The sequence below is a fragment of the Artemia franciscana genome, chromosome 3 (assembly GCF_032884065.1).
Source record: "Artemia franciscana chromosome 3, ASM3288406v1, whole genome shotgun sequence".
Taxonomy (NCBI): Eukaryota; Metazoa; Arthropoda; class Branchiopoda; order Anostraca; family Artemiidae; genus Artemia; species Artemia franciscana.
Window position 1 is genome coordinate 23025357 of NC_088865.1, and position 25498 is coordinate 23050854.

At 38.5% G+C, this 25498-nt stretch overlaps 1 protein-coding gene across 6 annotated transcripts in view; it reads left to right on the forward strand.

The window, feature by feature from the left end:
* LOC136025036 (alpha-(1,3)-fucosyltransferase C-like) overlaps positions 1-25498 on the forward strand; it is a 94910-nt gene that overhangs the window by 58832 nt on the left and 10580 nt on the right. The window contains exon 1 of one of the 6 annotated variants that reach the window (XM_065700686.1): positions 7255-7357. The exons of 1 other annotated variant lie outside the window; for it this stretch is intronic. Coding sequence is in view for 1 of the 5 variants with exons in the window: in XM_065700684.1 (XP_065556756.1) it covers positions 22336-22371 (36 nt within the window). In the remaining 4 variants the exon portion in view is untranslated. Of the gene's footprint in view, positions 1-7254; positions 7380-21275; positions 22372-22412; positions 22536-25498 lie in introns of those variants that run through there. 4 more of the 6 variants (XM_065700687.1, XM_065700685.1, XM_065700684.1 and 1 more) reach the window with 4 other exon arrangements.

Genomic DNA, 25498 nt, shown 5'->3' on the forward strand with positions numbered 1-25498 from the left:
GCTTGAAGAAGCTGTTACACCTTATCTGGGTTTACCGGATCTTCTCCGTAGACTTGGCACAAACTTCCTCCTTCCACTCAGGCCAAAACATGCAGCTTGTTGCTCCGTCTCTCGTGGAGCAGTATTTTTGCGATGTATCTCCACCTTTGATGGAAGAAGTCAGAAAAGCCGTGAAGTCTTTTGAAAAATATAAAACCCCCGGTGGGGACTCCCTACCAACAGAAATATACAGAGCAAGTCCGGTGCTCGTTGAAGTCCTGACTAACCAACGCTGAATATGTCCATATTCAACGCTGAATATATGACTGTAACAATTGCCGGAGAGCCTCACTAATAGACATAGCTCGGAAGATTTTTGGCAATAGTTTTAGTAAATCGCTTTAGAAAAGAGCGAGAGCAATGGACTAGGAAGAACCAGGCAGGTTTCCGCCTCGGAATGGGGTATGTAGACCATCTCTTTACCCAATGACTTCCTCTTCACCAACGTTTCATCCACAGTTTGGATAACTTCGCAGTCCTCCTTGACTGCATCGCTGCATTTGACTTGATATTACGATCCTTGTTATGGCAAATAATGCTCGAAGACGGTGTTCTGACGAAAATAGTTGACCTGCTAAGACCATACTATGAGATAATTTCACAGATTTAAAATAATCCGTGATACGCCCTATCGACAATCTGTGTGCACATAGTTTGTTTTGATTTAATTCAAATTCCAACTCTATATTTTTGGACTAGAATTATACTTTTTAGATTATACTTTTTTGAGACTAGAATTGTTAACCGATTGCGAACGCAACTTTTTTGTGACCTTGAAGCAGAGTGAGGGCCCGCCCGGAAGAAGTCAGAAAAGCCGTGAAGTCTTTTGAAAAATATAAAACCCCCGGTGGGGACTCCCTACCAACAGAAATATACAGAGCAAGTCCGGTGCTCGTTGAAGTCCTGACTAACCAACGCTGAATATGTTCATATTCAACGCTGAATATATGACTGTAACAATTGCCGGAGAGCCTTACTAATAGACATAGCTCGGAAGATTTTTGGCAATAGTTTTAGTAAATCGCTTTAGAAAAGAGCGAGAGCAATGGACTAGGAAGAACCAGGCAGGTTTCCGCCTTGGAATGGGGTATGTAGACCATCTCTTTACCCAATGACTTCCTCTTCACCAACGTTTCATCCACAGTTTGGATAACTTCGCAGTCCTCCTTGACTGCATCGCTGCATTTGACTTGATATTACGATCCTTGTTATGGCAAATAATGCTCGAAGACGGTGTTCTGACGAAAATAGTTGACCTGCTAAGACCATACTATGAGATAATTTCACAGATTTAAAATAATCCGTGATACGCCCTATCGACAATCTGTGTGCACATAGTTTGTTTTGATTTAATTCAAATTCCAACTCTATATTTTTGGACTAGAATTATACTTTTTAGATTATACTTTTTTGAGACTAGAATTGTTAACCGATTGCGAACGCAACTTTTTTGTGACCTTGAAGCAGAGTGAGGGCCCGCCCACAGGGCAATCCAGATGAGACTGGTTTCTAATCAGTCTAAAACCGGTTCTATATGAGCCTCCAGCCGTGGTCATAGTTGCGTTGCAGAATGTTATCCCACGCATTTTCGGGAGCTATCGCGTTGATATTGTCCAATTTTTTGGCTCTCGTCGTGTCAGACCAGGAATTAAACGCGAAATTTGCAGGAAAAATGGAGAAGCGTTAAGAGCTGTACAACTATAAACTTTCTGAAAAATTCCTCACAACTCTACTTCTTAAAACAATAAAAAACTTTAGTGTAAAGAGCGGGGCATTTAGGAGGGAATAGTACCTTTCATATACGGAATAATTTCTGTTCGTTTTAAGTTTTAATATGTTCCCTTACTTTCAGTTGAAAAAAACTCGTTTGTTTTTAATTTAATTTCTGAACGTTTTTGAATTAATACATGTTTTGATTTTGGCTCTCCGCACAAAAATGATTAAAACGAAATTTGTATATTAATTTTTTGTGGCTAAATGGCTTTCTCATAGTTTTGATTGGACGATTTTGAGGAAAAAGGGATGGAGTAGGAGGCCTATTTGCCCCAATTTTTCGGTTACTTAAAAAGACGACTAGAACTTTTGATTTTTGTATATGAACGTTCTTATTAGTAATAAATATACCTACCTTACGAATTAGCTTACGTAGCGAGTTTCTATATTCGCATTTTATTATGTATATGAGAGGGCTCACTCCCTCGTCAATACCTTGTTCTTTACACTAAAGCTTAAATTTTATCCCGATTCTTTAAGAATGACCCTGAATCACAAAGGTCCTTGAATAAATAGTTGAAATAACAAAAAATACTTTAGCGTACAGAGCGAGGTATTTAGGAGGAGATGAACCTCCCCATATGCGCAATAATTTCTGTTCGTTTTAAGTTCTGTTTCGTTTTTAACTTTTTAATATTTATTTTTTTATTGTTTTTTTCTTCAAAGAATGCTAGAAAATCCTGCGCCCCCTTCATGGAATTTCTCTTCCCCCATGATGGATTTTCTATGGAAAGATCATCCCACGTAACCCCCTCCCCTCGACCCTTCCCTCAACAAAAAAAAATACCCCTGAAAATATCTGTATACTTCCCAATAACCATTTCTATATGTAAACAATGGTCAAAGTTTGTGACTTGCAGCCCCTCCCCCGGAGACTTTGGGGAGTAAGTCATCCCCAAAGACATAGTTATTGGGTTTTTCGACTATGTTGAACAAAATGGCTATCTCAAAATTTTGATCCGGTGACTTTGGGGAAAAATGAGTGTGAGTGCCATCCAGTTTTTCCGTCACTTCAAAAGGGCACTAGAACTTTTCATTTCCGTTAGAATGAGCCCTTTCACGAAATTCTATCACCCCTGGGGAAAAAAACATATAAACACGCACCCGTGATCGATCTTCTGGCCAAAAATACAAAATTCCACATTTTATAGATAGGGCTCGAAACTTCTACAGTAGGGTTCTCTGTTAAGCTGAATGTGATGGTGTGATTTTCGATAAGATATTATGACGTTTAAGGAGGGTTTACCCCTATTTTCCAAATTAAGGCAAAATTTCTAAGGCTCGTAATTTTTGATGGGTAAGACTAAATATGATGAAACTTATATATTTGAAATCAGCATAAGAGTCCAATTCTTTTGATCTATCTACTAGTATCAAAATCCCGTTTTTTAGAGTTTTGGTTACTATGCTCCTTACTACAGTTCGTTGATTTTGCAATAAGTTTATATTACTCTCGCATTGGTTCCATACCAAATTTTGCAGTAATTTTATATTACTCAGGCATTGGTTCTATATCAAATTTTGAAGTAATTTTATATTACTCTTGCATTCGTTCTATACTAAATTTTGCAGTAATTTTATATTACTCTCGCATTGGTTCCATATCAAATTTTGCAGTAATTTTATATTACTCTTACATTGGTTCTATGGCAAATTTTGGTGTAATTTTAAATTGCTCTCGCATTGGCTCTATAACAAATTTTGCGTAATTTTATGTCACCTTCGCTTCGGTTCAACACAAAATTTGGCAATATATATATATGCCATGGTACTGGTATTTGGTCTATATGCCATGGACCAAGAGGCAATTGTAGCCATGCTACTGCAGACCTTCAAATTGAGCATGGAAGCGATGGATGACCGTTTGGCTAGTTTTGTGACGCACTTTAGTACAACCGTTCACGCAGGCGAAGCTGCAATTCAGAGTGCAGCCATAACAGCAGCGATGTCACCTATTTTAATAGCAAAGTTCAGCAAAGATGGGGACATTAATACATGCCTCAACAACCTTCTAGTGTGCAGCTATACAAACCTATGGGACAAATCGACGTGGACAGTGAGGCTTGGTGGTTTTGCTGACAAGAAAAGCTGCCAAAGCTACTTCGATTCTCCCACCAAACCAAATTGGTAGTTTTGGAGTCACACCAGAAACATATCGATTTCGTTTCCGCTCCGAACAGAAGGAGGCTGATCAGTCTTTCATAGACTATTTGAGGAGGCTGGAGTGACTATCTATCAAACGGTTTGAGCATCAAGATTACAAAACAGAAACAGATCCTGAGATCCTCAGACAGAAAATAGATGATATCCTTCGACTGATTGTGGTTAAGCAATTTTATAAGTCCTATAAAAAATTACCAACTATGAATACGTCTCAAGGAACTCAACCAGTCACCCTTGGAGGAAGTATACAGATTAGCAGACGGGTTTTTTCTCACCAGAAGAGACGAAAATCTAGTTTCGAAGAATTTGCCATGGAAAGAAAACAGATATCGTGAAACTCAAAATCATGAAGAGAATTCTAAGACAGAGAAGAATGATACACAAAATACAGTCGCTTGCACCTCCCCTTCACAGAAGAATTATCAAGGCTATTATAGCTGCGGGAAGTAAGGGCATAGGGCTAAGGACTGCCGACAGCCAAAGAAACGAACTCTTCTAGCTCAAAGTTCTAGCCAATAGAAGATGCACGGGAAAGTTTCTATTTTGAAGGCGAAATTGAAAGGCAACCAGCAATTTTCTTGGTCAACAATGGCGCCACCTTGTGTATCATGCATAAGAAGTATATGTCAGACGATTGTTTCCCTTCAAAGAAGACTGAAGTTTGCTGCGTCCATGGGGACTGCAAATCGTATCCGTTTAAAGACGTTCACATCCTGGTAGGAAGGAAAGGGGAAAGGTTTCATTTACTGCGTACCAATTGCTGTACCAAACAATTTACCTGTGAACGTGATTCTTGGGACATCATTTTCTTGTTTTAATGAACTTTGCAGTCAGCACTTTGGAAAGAAAAAGCCTAATATTAGAGTTCTTGTCAGCAGAAGAATAAAGAATTACTCTCAAAAAGAGCTTAAACAGGATGAATCCGCACCAAGGATGATTGACTCGCCTCCAATGCCGAGCATTCCTGATTCACCTACTCCAAAGGATGGGAGAGTCGATCTTCCAGAAAATGATATTTGGACAACAGATGTGGATTCTAGAAACACTGGAAGGCGAGACGAACGGAAAAAGAGTAGAAAGAAGAAGTGCATAGAGCGTGATTTACACTAGCCTCTTTCGTTGAGTACAGCTCAGGAGATAAGTCCGGATCAGCTGACTGGAGATGAACTCAAACGACTACAGGAGGCTGACAAAATCTTGGAAAGTTGTTTAAGCAAGCTCCTCTGCGTGAAAGCAATGAGATTCTTAATGGGGTGCTGTATAGGAAGAGGACCTCACCAGTAGGCGAGGAGGTTTTGCAACTTGTTTTGCCATGATCTTGCAAATCCTTCATCATGAAGTTTGCCCACGACTCGTGGTTAAGTGGACATACTGGTAACCATCTGACTTGTAAACAGATTCTGCATCGTTTCTTCTGGCCAGGAGTCAGACGAGATGTTCAAAAATATATTAAAACGTGTAAGCCGTGTCAGCTCACTACTAGGCTGAAAGCAAAGAAGAAGGTATCTCTGATTTCCTTATCCATAGTGGAAGAGCGCTTCTACCGTATGGCTGTGAACATTGTTGGGCCGCTAACAATATCACGGGATGGTCATCGGTTTCTGCTTACAATTTCGGATTATACCACCAGATACCAAGAAGCGTTATCTCTACGGACGACCAATACAAGAAAGGCTGCGGAGGTCCTTGAACAATTCTTTATCCGAGTTGGAGTCTCTACATTCTAAAATTCCAAGGAACGCGTAGAATACTATCATGAATCGCCTGCGTAAATTATACTTTCCATAGCTAAATCCTTTTTCATGTCAAGTCTTTGTCTGTGTGTGATTGCGTAAGTGACTGCCGAGATACTGAACTTGGACTGTAATGAATTTTTATTTGATTCCTTTAGTTAATTGCGATTTGTATGTTTATGAATAAAAAAGTGATTTCTTCGCATTTGGATACTTCATTGGAATAAGGAGAAATTAGTCGGCAACAAATATATTCAGTACTATAGTTTAAATTCTAAAGAAAACAAAGAAGAGAACCAGCTAAGGGGTTATACCACAAGAACTAAGAAGAAGATACAGCAGCAGAAAACGGGATGCCAGCAATTATTATCGGTATCGGCACAGAGAAAACATTGAAACTTTCAATAATAGACAGCGATATCAGGGTTGCCAAAGGGACACTTTTAGTGCTTTTTTGACACTTTTTCACTCTGGATGACACCGTGCCACAATTGGTGAAAAAAGGCAACTTTTTGAAAAAAGGACACTTTTTTGGCATTTTTTCAAAATCAATCCCATATGCATTTATTTTCAGTTTTTTCTTAACTGCAACTGCTTTTAATTTGTGCTTTTTATCGTATCTTATGCTTTTTATCGTATCTGCACTACTTTCCTTTTCAAAAGCGTGAAAATTCAAATGTGGTGAAACATGTGACTTGCTCAAGAGAGTTTAGAAAAAGTTTTTTTGATAAAAATCTTTTTTTGATAAAAGCGTTACCAAACGCGTTGGCAAAAGCCAGGTGAAAAGGATATGAAGCACGTTCTAAGCCAAGCGCTTTTCACTCGCTTTTCGATATTACTCTGCGGGAAATAGTCGACAAAACTTTGCAGAAGATCTGATATGCTACTGAAGGAAAAGAGGGAATGAGGGTAATTAAGCCGTGTTGGCAGCGAGAGACATCGTATCTGTAGTCTGCTGGCACAAATCTTTTAAGCCCTGTCTTCATTGTGGCGTTTTGCAGCCAAGAAGGCTGGGGCGGCTCATAGTGAAGACAGGTTTTATCGCCGTTTTCGTTTTCTCGCCGTACAGAGTAGACAATTTGGCTGAAAACGTATGAACTAAACAACACCTCTGTCATTCATCTTAGTTGTACTCCAACCTGTCTTTACGATACTGTAACACCGCAAATGCAACACAAATGATTCTGAATATTCTGCAGTTCCTGAAATAAGACTGCGCTTTTGAATTTTTTGCCAAAAACGACGAAAATGAAAACTGTCGTCCAAAAAGTGACAAAGCCGGCTCTGGTGCCGGAAAACGCCATAATAAAAACAGGGATTTACTGCATTTTCGGAGGAAGAATAGTACAGCCGAAAGTTCGAAAGAACCTGAGAAATCGTACTGAAGTCTTTTTCTTCTTCGCGTATTATGCGATTTGAGGTTTTATATGGGATTTTACTTATTTGAAGCACCGCTTTGCTCTTTTTTTGTCAACTTTTAAAGTATATTGGCTAATTTTCTAGGAGGACACTAAAAGTGTTCCCTGTTTTGCTGAATTTGACACTTTAGTCCCGAAAAGTTTGGCAACCCTAAGCGTATATATTTTGAAACTGCAATTGCTGTCTATTGATAACTGAAAAAATTATGGACTGTGGTAGAATATTCTCAGGTACCTTGCTTTATTTTTAAATGTAGTTTTTTTTCTAGAAAATTGGATACAGATAAAAGCTGAAATATATAAATATCGCTTGCTAATTTCTTTAAGTTTTCTGGTTTAGGTTTGGATTTTCCTGGTAATCTTGGTGCAATAGCCTGCTCCTATTGTATACTAGCTACAGTAACAAAGACTGTCATAATTAATTCAAATCACAAAAAATTTTATTGTTTGACTTATATTTGCTTAAAGCTTGATAATATTTCAGCCCTCCCCTCTTCTAATACATAGATAGGCTATACCCCAAGGCTAGGCGGTAAAGTTGCAGTTTATACAAAATTTAGCTAGGATGAAGTAGAATTTATTGCTTGATGCCTTCTTAATGCTCTTTCATAATTTAATAATTGAATCTAGGGTAAGTTTCGTTTTGGGCCATAAAAGGGCTCAAAACAGCCTATAGTCACCAAAAGTTTAAAAGCATCTTTCTAAAAAAACTGGCTAGCAATTAAAATTACCATTTTTACTTAATTCTAGAATGCTAGGTATTGTTCTCCTTAGAGTTAAAAGTAAAATGCTATTAAGAAAACAAATTAACAGAAATTTCAAAGGAACTACTAACCATCAAAAATGATGTCAGTTTTACTGTGATGTTATTTTTGAAAGGTTTCAGACTCTTTTTAAAAAATCTGCAAATTTGTTCTCTGAATAAAATCTTACTTTGCTATTAAGACTAAGGAAAATAATAATTACTACTTCTGAATCAGCTACAAATTGTGATTTTTTTTTTCAATAAACTAGACCTTTTTAAACTACAGGTTGCAACCCTAAATGGGGTTGCATAACAAAACTCTGGGGGCACAAGAGATTATAATGTCAATTATTTAAATATATGATCATATAATATCTAGACTAGTATTTTTGCAGTTTTGCACTCACACACCTGCATGCAAACAAAGGTTGGATTGTATGCACACCCCAGGTCATCACTTGCAAAATTGGTTCTGCAAATATTGCTAATTTAAGTTACATGGGAGAATCTTTCCACAAAGAGATTTCTTGCAGGGTAAGGGCATTTCCTGTGGAGAGTGAGCTTAAGACAATCAATGCTGATAAGACAAGACAATGCTGATTGTTAAGAACAATCAGCAAATAAATAAAAAACAAGTTTTTTCAACTGAAATTAAGAAGCAACTTTAAAACTTAAAACAAACAGAAAATATTATGTAGATGAGGGCTGTTGCCTCTCCTCAACAGCTTGTTCTTGCTCTAAAGTTTCTTTTTTAACTTGTAAGAGGAAATACAAAGAAATCTGCTTGTCTTGTAGTTTGTCCTGAAGGCTCAGGATTTGGCAAGAGAGTTGTGACATCAGTGAAACTATACCAGTAGGAAGTATCAGTAAAGCTCAACTTCAAGAATGGATCAATTTGCTTGAAATACCAAACTTTGACTTCTTGTTCTTCTAGAAGCTTTAAAATAATTTCACCAACAATGTGGCATTTTCCTTTTTTGTTTCATGTTCAAGGTCCAAAACAAAGCTGCCAACATTTAAAGCAAAAAAAGGACCCCAAAATACCTTCAAAGACTGAAATCTCTTCTGGGCTACTATCACTTTCAGCAAAGAGTGATTTCTTGTAATTTTTTTGTCTTTAAATGAGGGTTTGTGAGAGCCTCTTTCACTTTCTTAGCTTTGGAAGCATAGCCTGCTCCTCAATTTTTCTGTCTCTGGAGTATCTATTCATATTCTGCAATTCTTTTTGGTTGACCTCTTGATTTGAAATTGCTGACAGGTGAAATTGTCTGGTTTGAAGTGCAGGTGACATGTGTGGTTTAAGAGGCTGCAGCTCCTCCTTCTTCTGCATTTAATTCCTTCATCTTCATCTCTTGGCTTAGATGCAGGCTCACCCAATGGCTGGTCACTTACAGCTGATAGCAAAAAGTCATCACTGGCAAAAATTTCATCATTAAATAGGCAATTACCTGTAGCTTGAAAGCTTGCACTGATTTTGGTAAATATTTAGTTTCATCACATGCTGTCTAAACTGGAAATTATGCTGCAAGGCAGCATATTTTAAATAATATTTTCAGTCATCACCGGTAATTTCTGTAAAGTAGTAAGTTGAAAGATATTAAAAAAAACTTATGCATCCATTAATGCTAATTTCAATTTTTGCTTGAATCAGAGTGAATCAGAGCAATAAGTTAAATATTATGTTTATGGTCTGTTGATTTGAAGACATACCTTCCAATACAATGGAAATAATACACTTTTCCAATTTATTCCACTTTGCTCCTTGAGTTCCAACAGTTGTTCAGTTAATGGTGTTGTTGATTGTTGTTCATTTGCTTTAGTTGTTGATTAAATAAAAAAAACAATTTCTTTTCAACTGAAAGTAAGGAGAAACATTAAAACTTAAAACAAACAGAAATTATTTCATATATGAAAAGGGCTGCTTCCTCATCAATGCCCTGCTCTTTATGCTAAAGTTTGACTCTTTCTCTCAACTCTTCTTTTTAAAACAGTAAAAACTTTAGCGTAAAGAGTGGGGCGTTGATGAGGAAGCAGCCCCTTTCATATACAAAGTAATTTCTGTTTGTTTTAAGTTTTAATGTTGCTCCTTACCTTCAGTTGAAAAAACTTTTTTTTTTAATTTAATTTCTGAATGTTTTTGAATCAATGCATGTTTTGATTTTGGCTCTCCACAGAGGAATAATTAAAACAAAATTTGCATATTTATTTTTTTGGCTAAATGGCTTTCTCATAGTATTGATCAAATGATTTTGAGAAAAAAAGAGCAGGGGAGGAAGCCTAGTTGCCCTTCAATTTTGGTTAATTAAAAAGGCAACTAGAACTTTTAATTTTTTAAAAATCTTTTTATTAGTAAAAGATATACATAACTTATAAATTAGCTTATGTAAAGAACTCTTTATTCCCATGTTTTTATTATATACTAGCTGTTGGGGTGGCGCTTCGCGCCACCCCAACACCTAGTTGGTGGGGGCGCTTCGCGCCCCCCCCAAGCCCCCCCGCGCGCGTAAGTCGTTACGCGCCATAATAGTTACGCGCCATTGTAGTTGTGTCCCTATGTCCCACCTGTGAATATAGATATATATATATATATGGTTTTAACTACGTAAAACTTGCGAATATACAACATTCTTTGCTGTCCCATTGTCTTTGCATATAAATAGATTGTCAGGTTATCCCCCTGTTTCCCCCGGTGTCCCCGTTGTAGTTGTGTCCCTGTGTCCCGGTCGTCATTTATATTCCCTGTGTCCCGGGTCCCGGTCATCATTTGTATCCCGGTGTCCCGGTCTGTATATACATTCGTTTTTTAGTTTTGTTTTTCTCCTTTATTTTTTTCCTTTTTTTTTTTTTTTTAGCTTATTTAGATTTTTAGATTTTTTAGTTTTTTTTATTAGTTTTTAGTTTTTATTTCTTTTTAGTTTTTTTGTCCCGGTCGTCATTTATATCCCCCTGTTTCCCCCGGTGTCCCCGTTGTAGTTGTGTCCCTGTGTCCCGGTCGTTATTTATATTCCCTGTGTCCCGGTCGTCATTTGTATCCCGGTGTACCGGTCTGTATATGCATTCGTTTTTTAGTTTTGTTTTTCTCCTTTATTTTTTTCCTTTTTTTTTCTTTTTTAGTTTATTTAGATTTTTAGATTTTTTAGTTTTTTTATTAGTTTTTAGTTTTTTTTTCTTTTAGTTTTTTTGTAGTTTTTACCTTCTTTTTAGTTTTGTTAATTTTTTTTTTACTTGTGTCCTGGTCGTCATTTATACTCCCTGTGTCCCGGTGCTTTGTTGATTGCTAATCGAACATTCCTTTTGTCCTGGTCGCTTTCTCTTTGAGTGTCGTCATTTATTTTTTTCTTTTTTAGTTCTTTTAGTTTTTACCTTTTTTAGTTTTTTTTTAGTTTTTAGTTTTTTTAGTTTTTTACCTTTTTTAGTTTTTTTAGTTTTTTAGCTTTTTTATTTTTTTTATTAGTTTTTAGTTTTTTGTAGTTTTTGCCTTTTTTTTTAGTTTTTTGTCCTGGTTGCTTTCTCTTTGAGTGTCGTCATTTATTAGTTTTTTCCTTTTTTTTTTTAGTTTTTTATTGGTTTTTACCTTTATTTTAGCTTATTTTTCAGTTTTTTCCTTTTTTTTAGTTTTTTTTTATTTTTTATTTTTTTTAGTTTTTTACCTTTTTTAGTTTTTTTAGTTTTTTTAGTTTTTTAGCTTTTTTACTTTTTTTATTAGTTTTTAGTTTTTTTTTGTAGTTTTTGCCTTTTTTTAGTTTTTTCAGTTTTTTTTTAGTTTTTTATTGGTTTTTACCTTTATAGTTTTTTTAGTTTTTTAGCTTTTTTATTTTTTTTATTAGTTTTTAGTTTTTTTTGTAGTTTTTGCCTTTTTTTAGTTTTTTCAGTTTTGACGTCACCTAATCCAGTTTTTTCAGGTGACGTCACCTGACACATCCATCCACACATCCATCCACACATCCACAGACAGACAACTTATTTTTATATATATAGAAGATATGAGAGGGTTCGCTCCCTCATCAATACCCCTCTCTTTACACCAAATCTTAATTTTTGTCCCAATTCATTAAGAATGACCCCTGAATCACAAAAGCCATAGAATAAATAGTTGACATTACTAAAAATACTTTAGCATAAAGAGTGAGGTATTAGGAGGAGGTGAGCCCCTCATATGGGTAATAATTTCTGTTCGTTTAAGTTTTAATGCTGCTCCTTACTTCCATCTGAAAAAACTTTTTCATATTTGTTTTTTCACTGTTTTTTTTTTTTAATAATGCTAGTAAATCCTGCGCTCTCTTCATGGAAATTTTCTTCCCCCATGACAATTTCCTTGATGGAAAGTTCCTCCAGTATATCCCCCTCTTCTCAACCGTGGGGAGTAAGACTGTGGGGGAGTAATTAGTCTCCAAAGACACAGTTATAAGGTTCTTTGACTACGCTGAATAAATGGATATGTCAGAATTTTGATATGTTGACTTTGGGAAAATAATTAGCGTGGGAGGGGGCCTAGGTGCCCTCCAATTTTTTTGGTCACTTAAAAAGGGCAGTAGAACTTTTCATTTCCATTAGAATGAGCCCTCTTGCAACATTCTAGGACAAATGGGTCAATACAATCACCCCTGGGAAAAAAACAACAAACAAACAAATAAACACACATACATGATCTGCCTTCTGGCTAATAATACAAAATTCCACATTTTTGTAGATAGGAGCTTGAAACTTCTACAAGAGGATTCTCTGATACACTGAATCTGATGGTGTAATTTTTGTTAAGATTCTATGACTTTCAGGGGTTGTTTCCCCCTATTTTATAAAATACGCAAATTTTCTCAGGCTTGTAACTTTTGATGGGTAAGGCTAATCTTGATGAAACTTATATAGTTAAAATCAGCATTAAAATGCGATTCTTTTGGTTTAGTTATTGGTATCAAAATTCCATTTTTTAGAGTTTTGGTTACTATTGAGCCGGGTTGCTCCTTACTACAGTTTGTTACCACAAACTGTTTGATGATTAAAATTTGTTAAACTTTTTTTTGCAACATGTTTGCATAATTTCACAATTTCTTACCAGTGGCGAAGAATGACTCAAGATGGAGAATAGATGATAGTCTTGAATCTAGAAATAGTTAGTTTATTTAGAAAGGTAGACAGTGCAATGTCCAATTTTGCTTACAGTTAACATTACCTATAGAGCAAAGCAAATTAGTCCTTGAGCCCTGCAGGCAGCAGGGCAAGGTCTGTATTCTATATTTATTGAATAATTACTCAGCCTAAAACCTGAAAAAGTAAACAAAAAGTGGGCAATAAATATCAACTAACAATTCAACCAATCAGAATACAGACCTCACCCTGCTGCCCCCAGGGCTCATGGACTAGTTTGCTTTGCTCTATAGGTACTGTAATGTGTAAGCAAAAGTAAAATGGAGAAATAGGATCTTTTTAGTGATTTGTGACTTTGAAAAAAGCTATTTGGTGTTGTTCTGGTGCTAGTGGTTTTTTTTTGTAACTGAGCTTAAGTTCATTCTGTTCCATGCTGGGAATCAGAGGCTAAGCCACACTTTGGTGATAGGTAAACTTTACTGCAGGCTTCAAGAAAGTAGTGAAGTCTATCCATGTGCTCAGGATAGCGCTGTCTAAAGAAGAATTCAGCAAGATTGCCAGCCATGTGCTTGGTATTTCGACCATATCTTGGGATGGCTTGGTGGAAATCCCTCCACATTTGCTCCACGTTTTGCATGTAAGCACCTGTGTCAGAGTCCATGAAGTTCTTGCAATGATTTACTGTTTGGTTCTGGAAGCATTGATGCTTTATTGCACTTTATGCTTTCCAGAAGTCAAAAACGATTGTCATTCCTAGCAGCACATACATGTCTATCACAGCTAACAGAGTATCTGTGGTTCTATCCTTAACAGGGATAATGAAGGCCAAACCAGACCCACACTCTATACCACCAAAAACCTATGGTCCTTTGATGAGTCTCCCTCTGTTATATTTGCGTTTTCCAGTTTTGGCTTCATCTATCTCAACCACTTTCCTTGGCCCTCCTATGGGTTGGGATTCCAAATCCAATTTGACAAGACATACCTCACAACAAAAGGTAGACCAGTTGACAACTGTTGTTGAAGAAAGGTACATAGTTGACCAGATGTAATCCTGTTTTGGACTTGATCCCTTGCACTTGATCCTTGAACTCTTTTGAAGTCCATATTTAACATTAAAAATGTACAGAACTGTGTTTCTACCCCTTTCAACTGATTTACAATAATGTTTGCAATAATAGTTTAATGATGATTTCTCCTGATAATAAGATTGTTGACACTGGAAAACATTTGAAATGAATTATTTTCTATCCTAATTCACAAAGGTTGATGTTTGTGGCACTTGGTATTTACCAAGTGACATATAGCAATTGCTAATTCTGTTGGTCTGCCAGTCCTGGTTTTACTAGTTTAGGCACTTCTAGATAAGCTAGGACAATGAAATTTGGCTGGCGTATCAAGGACCAGACCAGATTAAACTAGAAATAGTCGTTTCCGCGGTTCAACCATCTGGGGGAGAGTGGGGGGATGGCTGATTTGGAAAAATTAGAAAGAATGAGGTACTTTTAACTGACGAATGGGTGATCAGATCTTAATGAACTTTGATATTTAGAAGGATGCTGTGTCTCAGAGCTCTTATTTTAAATCCCGACCGGATCCGGTGACATTGGGGGGAGCTTTAGGGGGAAACCTAAAATCTTGGAAAACATTTAGAGTGGAGGGATTGGGATGAAACTTGGTGGGAAAAATAAGCACACGTCCTAGATACGTGATTGAAATAACAGGAATGGATTCGCTCTCTCTGGGGGATTTGGAGGGAGGGTTAAATCTGAAAAACTTAAAAAAATGAGATATTTTCAACTTATGAAGGAGTCATCAGATCATCAGTCATCAGTCATCAGAGAGAGAGAGAGAGAGAGAGAGAGAGAGAGATAAAGAGAGAGAGAGAAAGAGAAAGAGAGAGAGAGCGAAAGAGTAAGAGAGAGTGACAAAAACACCTGCCAATACATTAAGTCAGACACACAAAGACACATACGAAAACATGAAAATTTGAGCTTTGACACACAGGCATAGTGTATGAGATAGAGAGACAGAGAGACAAAAATACCTACAAACACACAAAGATACTCACGAAAACATGCAAACACCTGCTAAGACAGACAAGCATACTGAAAATACAAGCAAACTGCCGCTCAGACACACAAGTATAGTGAGAGACAGTGACAAACACACTTATAAACACATAGAGTCAGACACACAAATACACAAAGACAGACACAAAAACATGCAAACACCTGCTTAGACACCCAGGCATAATGAGAGAGGCAAGCAAACAGCCGCTCAGAAACACAGGCATAGTGAGAAAGAGAGAGAGACAAATACATCTACAAACACACAGAGTCAGACACACAAACATACAAAGACAGACATAGAAACAAGCAATCACCCGCTCAGACACACGGGTATAGTGAGAGAGAGAGAGAGACAAATAACACCTACAAACACACAGAGTCAGATGCACAAACGCACTATGACAGGCACGTAAACACGCAAACACCCGCTGAGACACACAGGCATAGCAAGAGAGACAGGCAAACAGCTGCTCAGACACATAGGCATCGTGAGAAAGAGAGAGGCAAGACAATACAGATTCTGGGACAAAAAACACACGCCCAGACACACAGTTACAGCGAGTGAGAGAGACAAAAACACATACATATACACATATTCAGATATACAAACAGACAAAGATAGACACTGGGGCAAGAAAAAACCCGCCTAGACACACAGGCACAGAGAGTGAGAGACAAAAACACGTACAAACACACAGATTCAGGCATACAATTAGATAAAGACAGACACTGGGACAGGCAAACACCCGGCCAGACACAGAGGCATAGAGAGAGAGAGAGAGAGAGAGAGAGAGAGAGAGAGAGAGAGAGAGAGAGAGAGAGAGAGAGAGAGAGAGAGAGAGAGAGAGAGAGAGAGAGAGACAAAAATACATACAAATACACAGATTCAGACATACAAAATGACTAAGACAGACACTGGGATAAGCAAACATCTGCTCAGACACACAGGCACATTGCGAGAGACAGACAAGCAGCCAGTCAATTTCTACCTGCACCCGGATATCTGAAGCCAACCTACGATCCCCACCTTTTTTCAAATAACTTTGTTCAAGTAAGTTTCATTTAGGTTCAATGCTGGTCTCTCTTGCTATGCTGGTGTGTCTGAGTGGGTGTTAGCATGTCTCTCTCACTCTCTGTGCCTGTGTGTCTGGGTGGGTGTTTGCTTGTCCTCGTGTCTGTCTTTGTCTCGTTGTATATGTGAATATGTGTGTTTGTATGTGTTTTTGTCTCTGTCACTCTCTGTGCCTGGGTTTTTAAGTGGTTAGTTGCTTATCCTATTGTCTTTCTTTGTCTGTTTGCATGTGTGAATATGTGTGTTTGTATGTGTTTTTGTCTCTCTCACTTTTTGCGCCTGTGTGTCTGGGCGGGTGTTTGCTTGTCTCTGTGTCCGTCTTTGTCTCTTTGTATGTTTGAATCTTCGTGTTTCTTTGTATTTTTGTCTCTCTTACTTTCTTTGCCTATTTATCTGGGCGGGTGTTTGCTTTTCCCAGTGTTTGTCTTCATCTGTTTGTATGTCTGAATCTGTCTTTGTATGTGTTTCTGTCGCTCAAATTCCCTGTGCCTGTGTGTCTGGGCGTGTATTCGCTTGTCCCAGTTTCTGTCTTTGTCTGTTTATATATCTGAATGTGTCTTTGTTTGCGTTTTTGTCTCATCCTGTGCCTATGTGTCTGGGCGGGTCTTTGCTTGTCCCAGTGTCTGTCTTTGTCTGTATGTATGTTTGAATATGTGTGTTTTATGTGTTTTGTCTATCTCACTGGGACAAACAAACAACCGTTCAGACACATATGCACAGAGAGTGAGAGAGACATGCAATCACCTGCTCAGACACACCGGCATAGTGAGAGAGACAAGTAAACAGCCGCTCGCCCACAGCGTAGTGAGAGAGAGACAATAACCCCTCCAAACACTGTCAGACACAAAACACCTACAAACACACATAGTAAGACACACAATGACAGAAACGTAAACATGCCAACACCCGTTGAGACACACAGGCATAGTGAGAGAGACAAGCAAACAGCCGCTCAGACACACAGACATAGTGTGAGAGAGACAAAACAATATAGACTCTGGGACAAGCAAACACCCACCTAGACATACAGGCACAGAGAGTGAGAGAGACAAAACACACACAAATACACCTATTCAGATGTGCAAACAGACAAAGACAGACACTGGGACAAGCCAACACCCGCCTAGACACTCAGGCACAGAGAGTAAGGTAACCAAAAGCATACAAACAAGCAGATTCAGACATACAAACAGACAAAGACAGTCAGTGGGACAAGCAAACGCCCACACAGACACACAGGCCAAGAGAGTGAGAGACAAAAACACATACAAACACACAGATTCAGACATACAAACAGACAAAGACAGAAATTGGGACAAGCAAGAACCCGGCCAGACACAGAGGCATAGAGAGTGAGAGAGACAAAAATACATACAAATACACAGATTCAGACATACAAACAGCCAAAGACAACAACGGGATAAGCGAACATCTGCTCCGACACTCACACACAGTGCAAGAGACAAGCAAACAACCAGTGAATTTCTACCTGCACCCGTGTATCTACAGCCAACCTACAATCCCAACCTTTTTTTCAATTAACTTTGTTCCAGTTAGTTTCATTTAGGTTCACTTAGCATGGCGCGCCACGTTCTGTTTGTATGTCTGAATCTTGTCTCTCTCACTGTGTCTGTATGTCTGAGGGGCTGTTTGCTGGTCTCTCTCACTATTCAGTTGTGTCTTAGCGGGTGTTTGCATGTCTCTCTCACTCTCTGCGCCTGTATGTTTGGGTGGGTGTTTGCTTGTCCTAATATCTGCCTTTGTCTGTTTGTATGTGTCAATATGTGTGTTAGTATGTGTTTTTGTCTCTCTCACTCTCTATGCCTGTGTGTTAGGACGGTTCTTGGCTTATTCTAGTGTCTTTCTTGGTCTGTTTGTATGTGTGAATCTGTGTGTTTTTATGTGTTTTTGTCTCTCTCACTCTCTGGGTCTGTCTGTCTGAGCGGGTGTTTGCTTGTCTCAGTGTCTGTCTTTGTCTCTTTGTATGTATGAATCCGTGGGTTTCTATGTATTTTTGTTTCTCTCACTCTCTTAGCCTGTGTATCTGGGTGGTTGCTTGCTTTTCCCAGTGATGGTCTTTGGCTGTTTGTATGTCTGAATCTGGGTCTTTGTCTGTGTTTTTGACGTGCTTTCTCTTTGTGCCTGTGTGTCTGGGTGGGTATTTGCTTGTCCCTGTGTCTGTCTTTATCTTTTCGTATTTCTGAATCTGCGTGTTTGTGTGTACTTTTGTCTCTCTCACTCTCTGTGCCTATGTGTCTGGGCGGGTGTTTGCTTGCCCCAGTGTCCGTGTTTGTCTATTTGTCTGTTTGAATTTGTGTATTTCTGTGCGTTTTTGTCTATTTCACTCTCTGTGCCTGTTTGTCTGGGTGGGTGTTTGCTTGTCCCAGTGTCTGGTTTTTTACTCTCTCTCACTATGCCTGTGTGTCTGAGCGGCTGTTTGCTTGTCTCTCTTACTACGCGTTTCTGTCTGAGCGGATGTTTGTATGTTCTCAGTGTGTCTGTACGTGTTTTTTTCTCTCTCTCACTATGCATATGTGTCTGAGTGGCTGCTCGCTTGTCTCTCTCAGCATCCCTGTGTGTCTGAGTGGGTGCTTGCACGTTCCCATGTCTGTCTTAGTTTGTTTGTGTATCTGACTCTGTGTGTTTTATGGTTTTTTGTCTCTCTCTCACTATGCCTATGTGTCTGAGTGGATGGTTGCATATTTCCCTGTCTGTTTTTGTGTTTTTGTTTGTCTGACTTTGTATATTTGTATGTACCTGTGTGGTTGTAGACTCACTATGCCTGTGTTGCGGAGCGGGTGTTTGCATGTTTCCGTGTCTGTCTTTGTGTGTCTGACTCTGTGTTCGTAGGTGTTTTTGTCTCTCTCACTGTGCCTGTGTGTCTGAACAGGATGTTTGCATGTTTGTATATCTGTCTTTGTTTATTTGTGTTTCTGTCTTTGTTTATTTGTGTGTCTGTCTTTGTGTAGTTTTTGTGTCTGACCCTGTGTGTTTGTAGGTTTTTTTGTCTCTCTCACTATGCCTGTGTGTCTGAGCAGGATGTTTGCATGTTTCCATGTCTGTCTTTGTGTTTTTTCTGTCTGACTCAGTGTCTTTGTAGGTGTTTTTGTCTCCTTCTCTCTCTCACTATGCCAGTGTGTCTGAGCAGCTCTCTAACTGTCTCTCTCACTAGGCCCGTGTGTCTGAGAAGGTGTTTGCATGTTTCCATGTCTGTCTTTGTGTGTTTGTGTTTGTGTCTTTTTCTGTGTGTTTCTAGAAGTTTTGTCTCTCTTTCTCTGTGCCTTTTTGTCTCTCTCTCACTGTGCCTTTGTGTCTGAGCTGCTGTTTGCTTGTCTCTCTCACTATGTCTGTGTTATTGACTGGGTGTTTGCTTGTTTCCGTGTCCGTCTTTGTGTGTCTGACTCTGTGTATTCTTGGGTGTTTTTGTCTTCCTCTCTCTCACTATGCCTGTGTGTCTGAGTGGCTGTTTTCTTGTTTCTCTCACTATGTCTGTATGTCTGAGCAGGTGTTTGCGTGTCTTTCTTTGTGTGTTTCAGAGTCTGATTCATTTGTGGGTGTTTTTGTCTCTCTCTCTCTCTCTCTCGCTATGCCTGGGTGCCGGAGCGGCTGTTTACTTGTCTCTCTAACTATGCCTGTGTGTCTGAGCAGGTGTTTGCATGCTTTTGCGTCTATCTTTGTGTGTTTTCGTGTCTGACCCTGTGTGTTTGTAGGTGTTTTTGTCGCTCTCTCTCTTTACGCCTATATATCTGAGTGGCTGTTTTCTTCTCGCTCTCTCAATATGTCTCTGTGCCTGAGCGGGTGTTTGTATGTTTCCGTATCTTTCTTTGTGCGTTTTTGTTTCTGACTCTGTGTGTTTGTAGGTGTTTTTGTCTGTCTCTCTCTATGCCTGTGTTTCTAAGTGGATGTTTGTATGTTTTTATGTCTGTCTTTATTAAAAATAATAATAATTTATTTAAATCCTCATTAAATACATAAAATATACTTCGAGGAGTACAAAATAAAATAAAATAGAAACAATAAACAAGAGAAAACTCTACAAAAGAAAAAATAAACAACATCTCAGCTACTTTCGCACTACAATTAAGCTAAACAATTAAATTGAAATTTGACAGTATTTTCTCTACGCTTGCAGAACCTATGCACAAGCTGGTCCATTTTTGAGGAAACATCGAGAACATTATATCTACGCGAAATGTACCGGTTGCGAGTCTTGAGTGACAGTTGCAGAAGATATTTGTAAAAACGGAAGAATAAAGATCGGATTTTCTTCCACTCAGATACTGTGAAAAAACTCTACAAAGGACCAAAAAAAGACTTATTTTGTGCAAAAAAGCATTGTAAAGTATGCCCAGGGTTATTTTGTGAAACTGCCCTTTAACTCGAGCAAGCAGTTTTAGTATTTAGTATTGGTATTTTGTTTTAGTATTTTTAACATTTGATCCAAACGAGACCTAGATGATTCAGAGTGGACGATGCAGAAATAGTTTCTGTGCCAGCATTGATAGTAACGGAAGATTATTGAGATCAACCATAGACGAGAAGCTCAGTTTTAGAGGGGGCGACTTGAAGCCCAATTTTATTAAGACCAGAGCAAACTGTATGAATTGTATTTTGGAGAACATGATCATCTGATAATAGAAGGATATCGTCTGTGTAACAGCGATGGCTGACATCAATATGGGGCTCAATGAGAAATGGAGGAATATTTTTAGTAACGGTTCTGATGGCATTATTGAAAAGAGCTGTTATAAGCAGAGAGCCATATTTCTCACCTTTCTGAACAGTGACGGATTTGATCAACTGGCTACCTAGCTGCACCAGTATGGACGCATTGCCATACCAATTCCATAAGAGACGGCAGAGAAAAGGGTTTATTCCACTTCTTAATAGAAAAAAATAGCATGTGAATGGATAATGAAATGGAACGCCTTAGAAATGTCTATTGTACACCCATGCAGGTTCTTTTTCAGCATCCTATAGCAGTCTAAGTAGTCTAGCTAAAAAAAGTTGCGTGTGTTTTTTGCACACCCAAGCCTTCGCGAAATCCAAATTGTTAGTCTCCGCGGTTGCACTATGTGTTTATTTCTTAGAAGATCCGATTTTCAAAAAGCCTACCAATTCTGGAGCAAATATTAATTGGTCTGTACGATTTACAAACCTTTAGGGCTCTACCTTTCTTTAAGACACGGGTAACGAGACCTTCCGACAGAGCACCTGGAATATATTGCTGAGAAATACAAGCCTGAAATAATAGTGACAAATACTGCATAAGAAGTATGGTAGCGTATAGGAGATTCTCAGTTTGAACCCCATCGTATCCTGAGGTTTTACCTGGTTTCATTAGACAAATTTGGGTCTTGACAGCTGAAGGTGTAACAATAACAAACTTCCCCCGATGTTCAGGTTTTGGCATATGGTGGAGATTATATGTTGCTTCAACTGTAGGAGGATCATCGGAGAAAAGCAAAGAAAAATGTCTCTCCCACGAAGTGACATTGATTGGGTTAGATTACGAGGCGGAATTTCATGTCAGCTTTGAAACTCTCCTCCAAACCTGCTGAGGCCTGTTTTTTGTCTTACTTGTTGCCTTTTGAACTTGTCCGTTTTTCCAACGTCAGAGAGATTTTTGGAACTCATGTTTGGCTGACTTAACAATTGAAAAAACACACACGAGCGAGGACGATCGCAGTTGGCCCAAATCTAAAACCAAAACTTATAACGGTGCTTGGCATCTTGCACCTCATCATCTTTTTCCCAACACGTTTCTGTGTCCCTATTTTGATCCTTATTGAAGGTACAGATACAGAAGAGGCGACCTTAAGAGAATGGGTCAACTCAGCTAGAAAGCAATCAAGGTCCAGTGGGTTTCCTTTCAATGAAGTAGACAGAAGGTGGAAAGGGATTTCAATTTTCATCAGCAAAGAATCAAGCGTGTACTGAAAGGACGATACATCTATTTGATCCCATGATACTTTTGTAAACCAACAGGGCCTTGTTTTATTTTGCGAAGGGGACATGTAAATGTTGAACTGGAGGTGTAGATTGTCGCTCGATAGGATGTTACCTGTTTTTCGACAAAAAAATAGCATCCGGACGCATTCTTTCAGGCTTGAGGCCACTATTTTATGGGGGTTTGTTGGAAAAGAAGACAGGTCCGATGGATCAAGTATTGCAAATATCGGCAAATCTTCCTTTCCTGTGAGGCCACATAGCAGTTCTAAAATGTCTGACAAAAATGATGACGCTGGATGTGATCCTCTTCTCCTTTCAGGTATGTCAACCTTTTGTGCAACTTTGCAGGTTTCAATTGCCTGCTTAATTGCATCTTTTGCAAAAAATTGAGTATAACAATTTATCACAGTGTCTGTAGATCAAGTCAGTTCAGGATTAAGGGAATTATAGGGAGCCACTCATCTCTTCCCTACAATTTAAAAGGTAACTAAATACCGGTAGGTACGTACGGCCCTTTCGTTTGGTCCCTCCCCTCTTCTGCCTGTTACGCTCTCTCTCTCTCTTTCTCTCTCTCTCTCTCTCTCTCTCTCTCTCGCTCTGTCTCTCTCTCTCCCTGTGCCTGTGTGTTTGATTGGTTGTTTGCTTGTCCCTTTCAGTATGCATATGTGTCTCAGTGGGTATTTGCATGTTTTTGTGTCTGTTGTTGTGTGTTTGTGTGTCTGACTGTGTTTTAGGTGTTTTTGTCTCTCTTTCTCTCACTATGCTTATTTGTCAGAGCGGCTCTTAGCTTGTCTCTATTGCTATGCCTGTGCTTTTGAGCAGCTGCGGGTGTTTGCTTGTCTCTCTCTCTCTGTGCTTGTCTTTGCTTGATTGTGTTTCTGACTGAGTGTTTGTAGCTTTGGTAAAAGCTCTGTTAACCTATCTCAGATTCCAATTTACCCCCAAGGGCCTGTTAGTAGTATCTATGTCTCTGAAAATTCCTTATCTTACATGTCCAGCTTTTTAATAAACATTCTAAAGATTCGAGTTGCTAGCGTACCCTAAAAATAATGAAAGCATAACAAATTAATGCATAAAATCTTTCTATTGAAATAACGATTTGTAGAATATCATCAAAAAACTCGAGCCGCTGAAAGTTTGTCTCTCTCACTATGCCTGTGTGTCTGAGCGTCTGTTTGTATGTCTCTGTGTCTCTCTTTGTGTTTTTCTCTGCCTGACTCGATGTGTTTGTAGTTTTTTTGGTCTCTCTCTCTATCTTTCTCACTATGTCTGTGTCCCAGTGGTTATTTGCTTGTCTGTTGCGTCTCTGTCACTATGCCTGTGTGTCTGAGCGGGTGTTTGCATGTTTTCGTGTCTGTCTTTGTTTGATTCTGTGTGTGTTAGTAGGTCGTTTAATCTCTCTCTCTGTATATGCCTATGTCTCTGAACGGCTGTTTACTTGTCTCTCTTATTATGCCTGGGTCTGTCTTTGTGTGATTATGTGTATGACTGTGTGTGTTAGTAGGTCTTTTAACCTCTCTCTCTGTTTATGCCTATTTGTCTGAACGGCTGTTTACTTGTCTCTCTCACTATGCCTATGTCTGAGTGGGTGTTTGCATGTTTCCGTATCTGTATTTGTGTATTTTTGTGTCTGACTCTATGTGTTTGTAAATGGTTTTGTCTCTCTTTCTCTCTCTCTCACTATACCTGTGTGTCTGAGTGGCTCTTTGCTTGTCTCTCTCAATATGTATGTCTGTCTGAACGGCTCTTTTCTGGTCTCTCTCACTATGCTAGTGTGTCTGAGCAAGTATTTCTATATTTCTCTCACTCTCTGTGCCTGTGTGTCTGAGCGGGTGTTTCCTTGTCCCAGTTTCTGTCTTTGTCCGTTTATATGTCTGAATCTGTGTGTTTGTAGGTGTTTCTGTCTCTCCCTCTTTCTCTCTGTCTCTATCTCTATCGCTCTCCCCCCTCTCTCTCTCTCACTGCACCTTTGTGTCTGAGCGGTTGTTTGCTTGTCTCTCTCACTATACCTGAGTGTCTGAGCAACCACGGGAGTTTTAGTATATATGTTTCTGAAAATTCCTTTTCTTACAACTCCGAATTTTTAATAAACATTCTAAACGTTCCAGTTGCTATTGCACCCTTGAAATAATGGAAGCATAACAAAGTGATGCATAAAATATTTTTACTGAAATAATCAAATGTAGAATATAATCAAAAAATAATAATGAATCCATTCCGTAAAATATTTCATTATATTTTCTCTTAAGATAAGCCCAAAAAAAATTATAAGTTCAGAATGTTCAAAGTCCCAAAAAGAGGTGGGGGGACAAAAAGTTGGGGAGGGGCATTGGGGTTCTTGGAGGCTGTAGGGTTGTCTTGTCATCACTTCAAATATATACGACTTGATTAACTTCGATTTTATGCATACCCCCAATACTAAGCAATATTTTCTAAAAAGACAAAACATTTATTCATATAATTGTCATGACTTGAATATTAAGTATTATAATAACTTGTCACTCTTTTTATCAGCGAGGATTGAATATTTGCCGATCATGTCCTGACAGAAATATGTATGTCATTCACCCAAAAGTGTTGGATACCTGTCTGGGCGGCTGGTCATGTATGTAGGTGAATGCTCTAGTTATCGGGCCTGTAGTAGTGATAGTAACCGGTTATGCTAATGAACTTACCACAGGATATATTATAGCATGACTCCTAATACCTGGCTCCTTACGCTAAAGTATTTTTAGTAATGTCAAAAGAGCTATTTATTCTAATTAAATTGCCTTTGTGATTTAGGGGTCATTATTAAAGAACTGGAAAACAATTCGAACTTTAGCGTAAAGAGTGAGGTATTGACGAGGGGGTGAACCCTTCATATTACGTATGTGAGGGAGTTCTCCCCTCATCAATGGCTCGTTCCTAACGCTAAGGTTCGAATTTTGTTAAATAATTGCCAATGTAAGCAATAATTTGTTTTTGTTATTTCCGGCCAATCTTAGCATTTGATTTTATCTTAAGCAGTTCATAAAACGATTTTTATGTGATAATAAACCAATGATATTGTATGTCTTCGGCTTGTTGTCATTAAATAAAACAAAGTTTTTTTCCAACTTAAAGTAAGGAATAGCATTAAAGTTTAACAAGAACATAAATTATTACGTATATCTTTTAAAGATCTGTTGTTTCATAAATTTCCGTCATTTGAGAATTGCTCAACTTGGAACTTTCCTTTTCATAGAAATAGTTTCGACCTCTTTGGCCGTTCTGTTGCTGTGCCTTACAAAATTAATTCCGCAAATGTAGCTAATTTAAGTTACATGGGAGAATCTTTCCTTGGAGAAGTTTCTCGTGGAGGAAGGGAATTTTCCATGGATAAGGAGCTGGATGTCCTGAAATTATTTAAAAAACGATCAGCAATTAAATAATATATGGCACTTATGACGAGGTCGGAAGAGCCC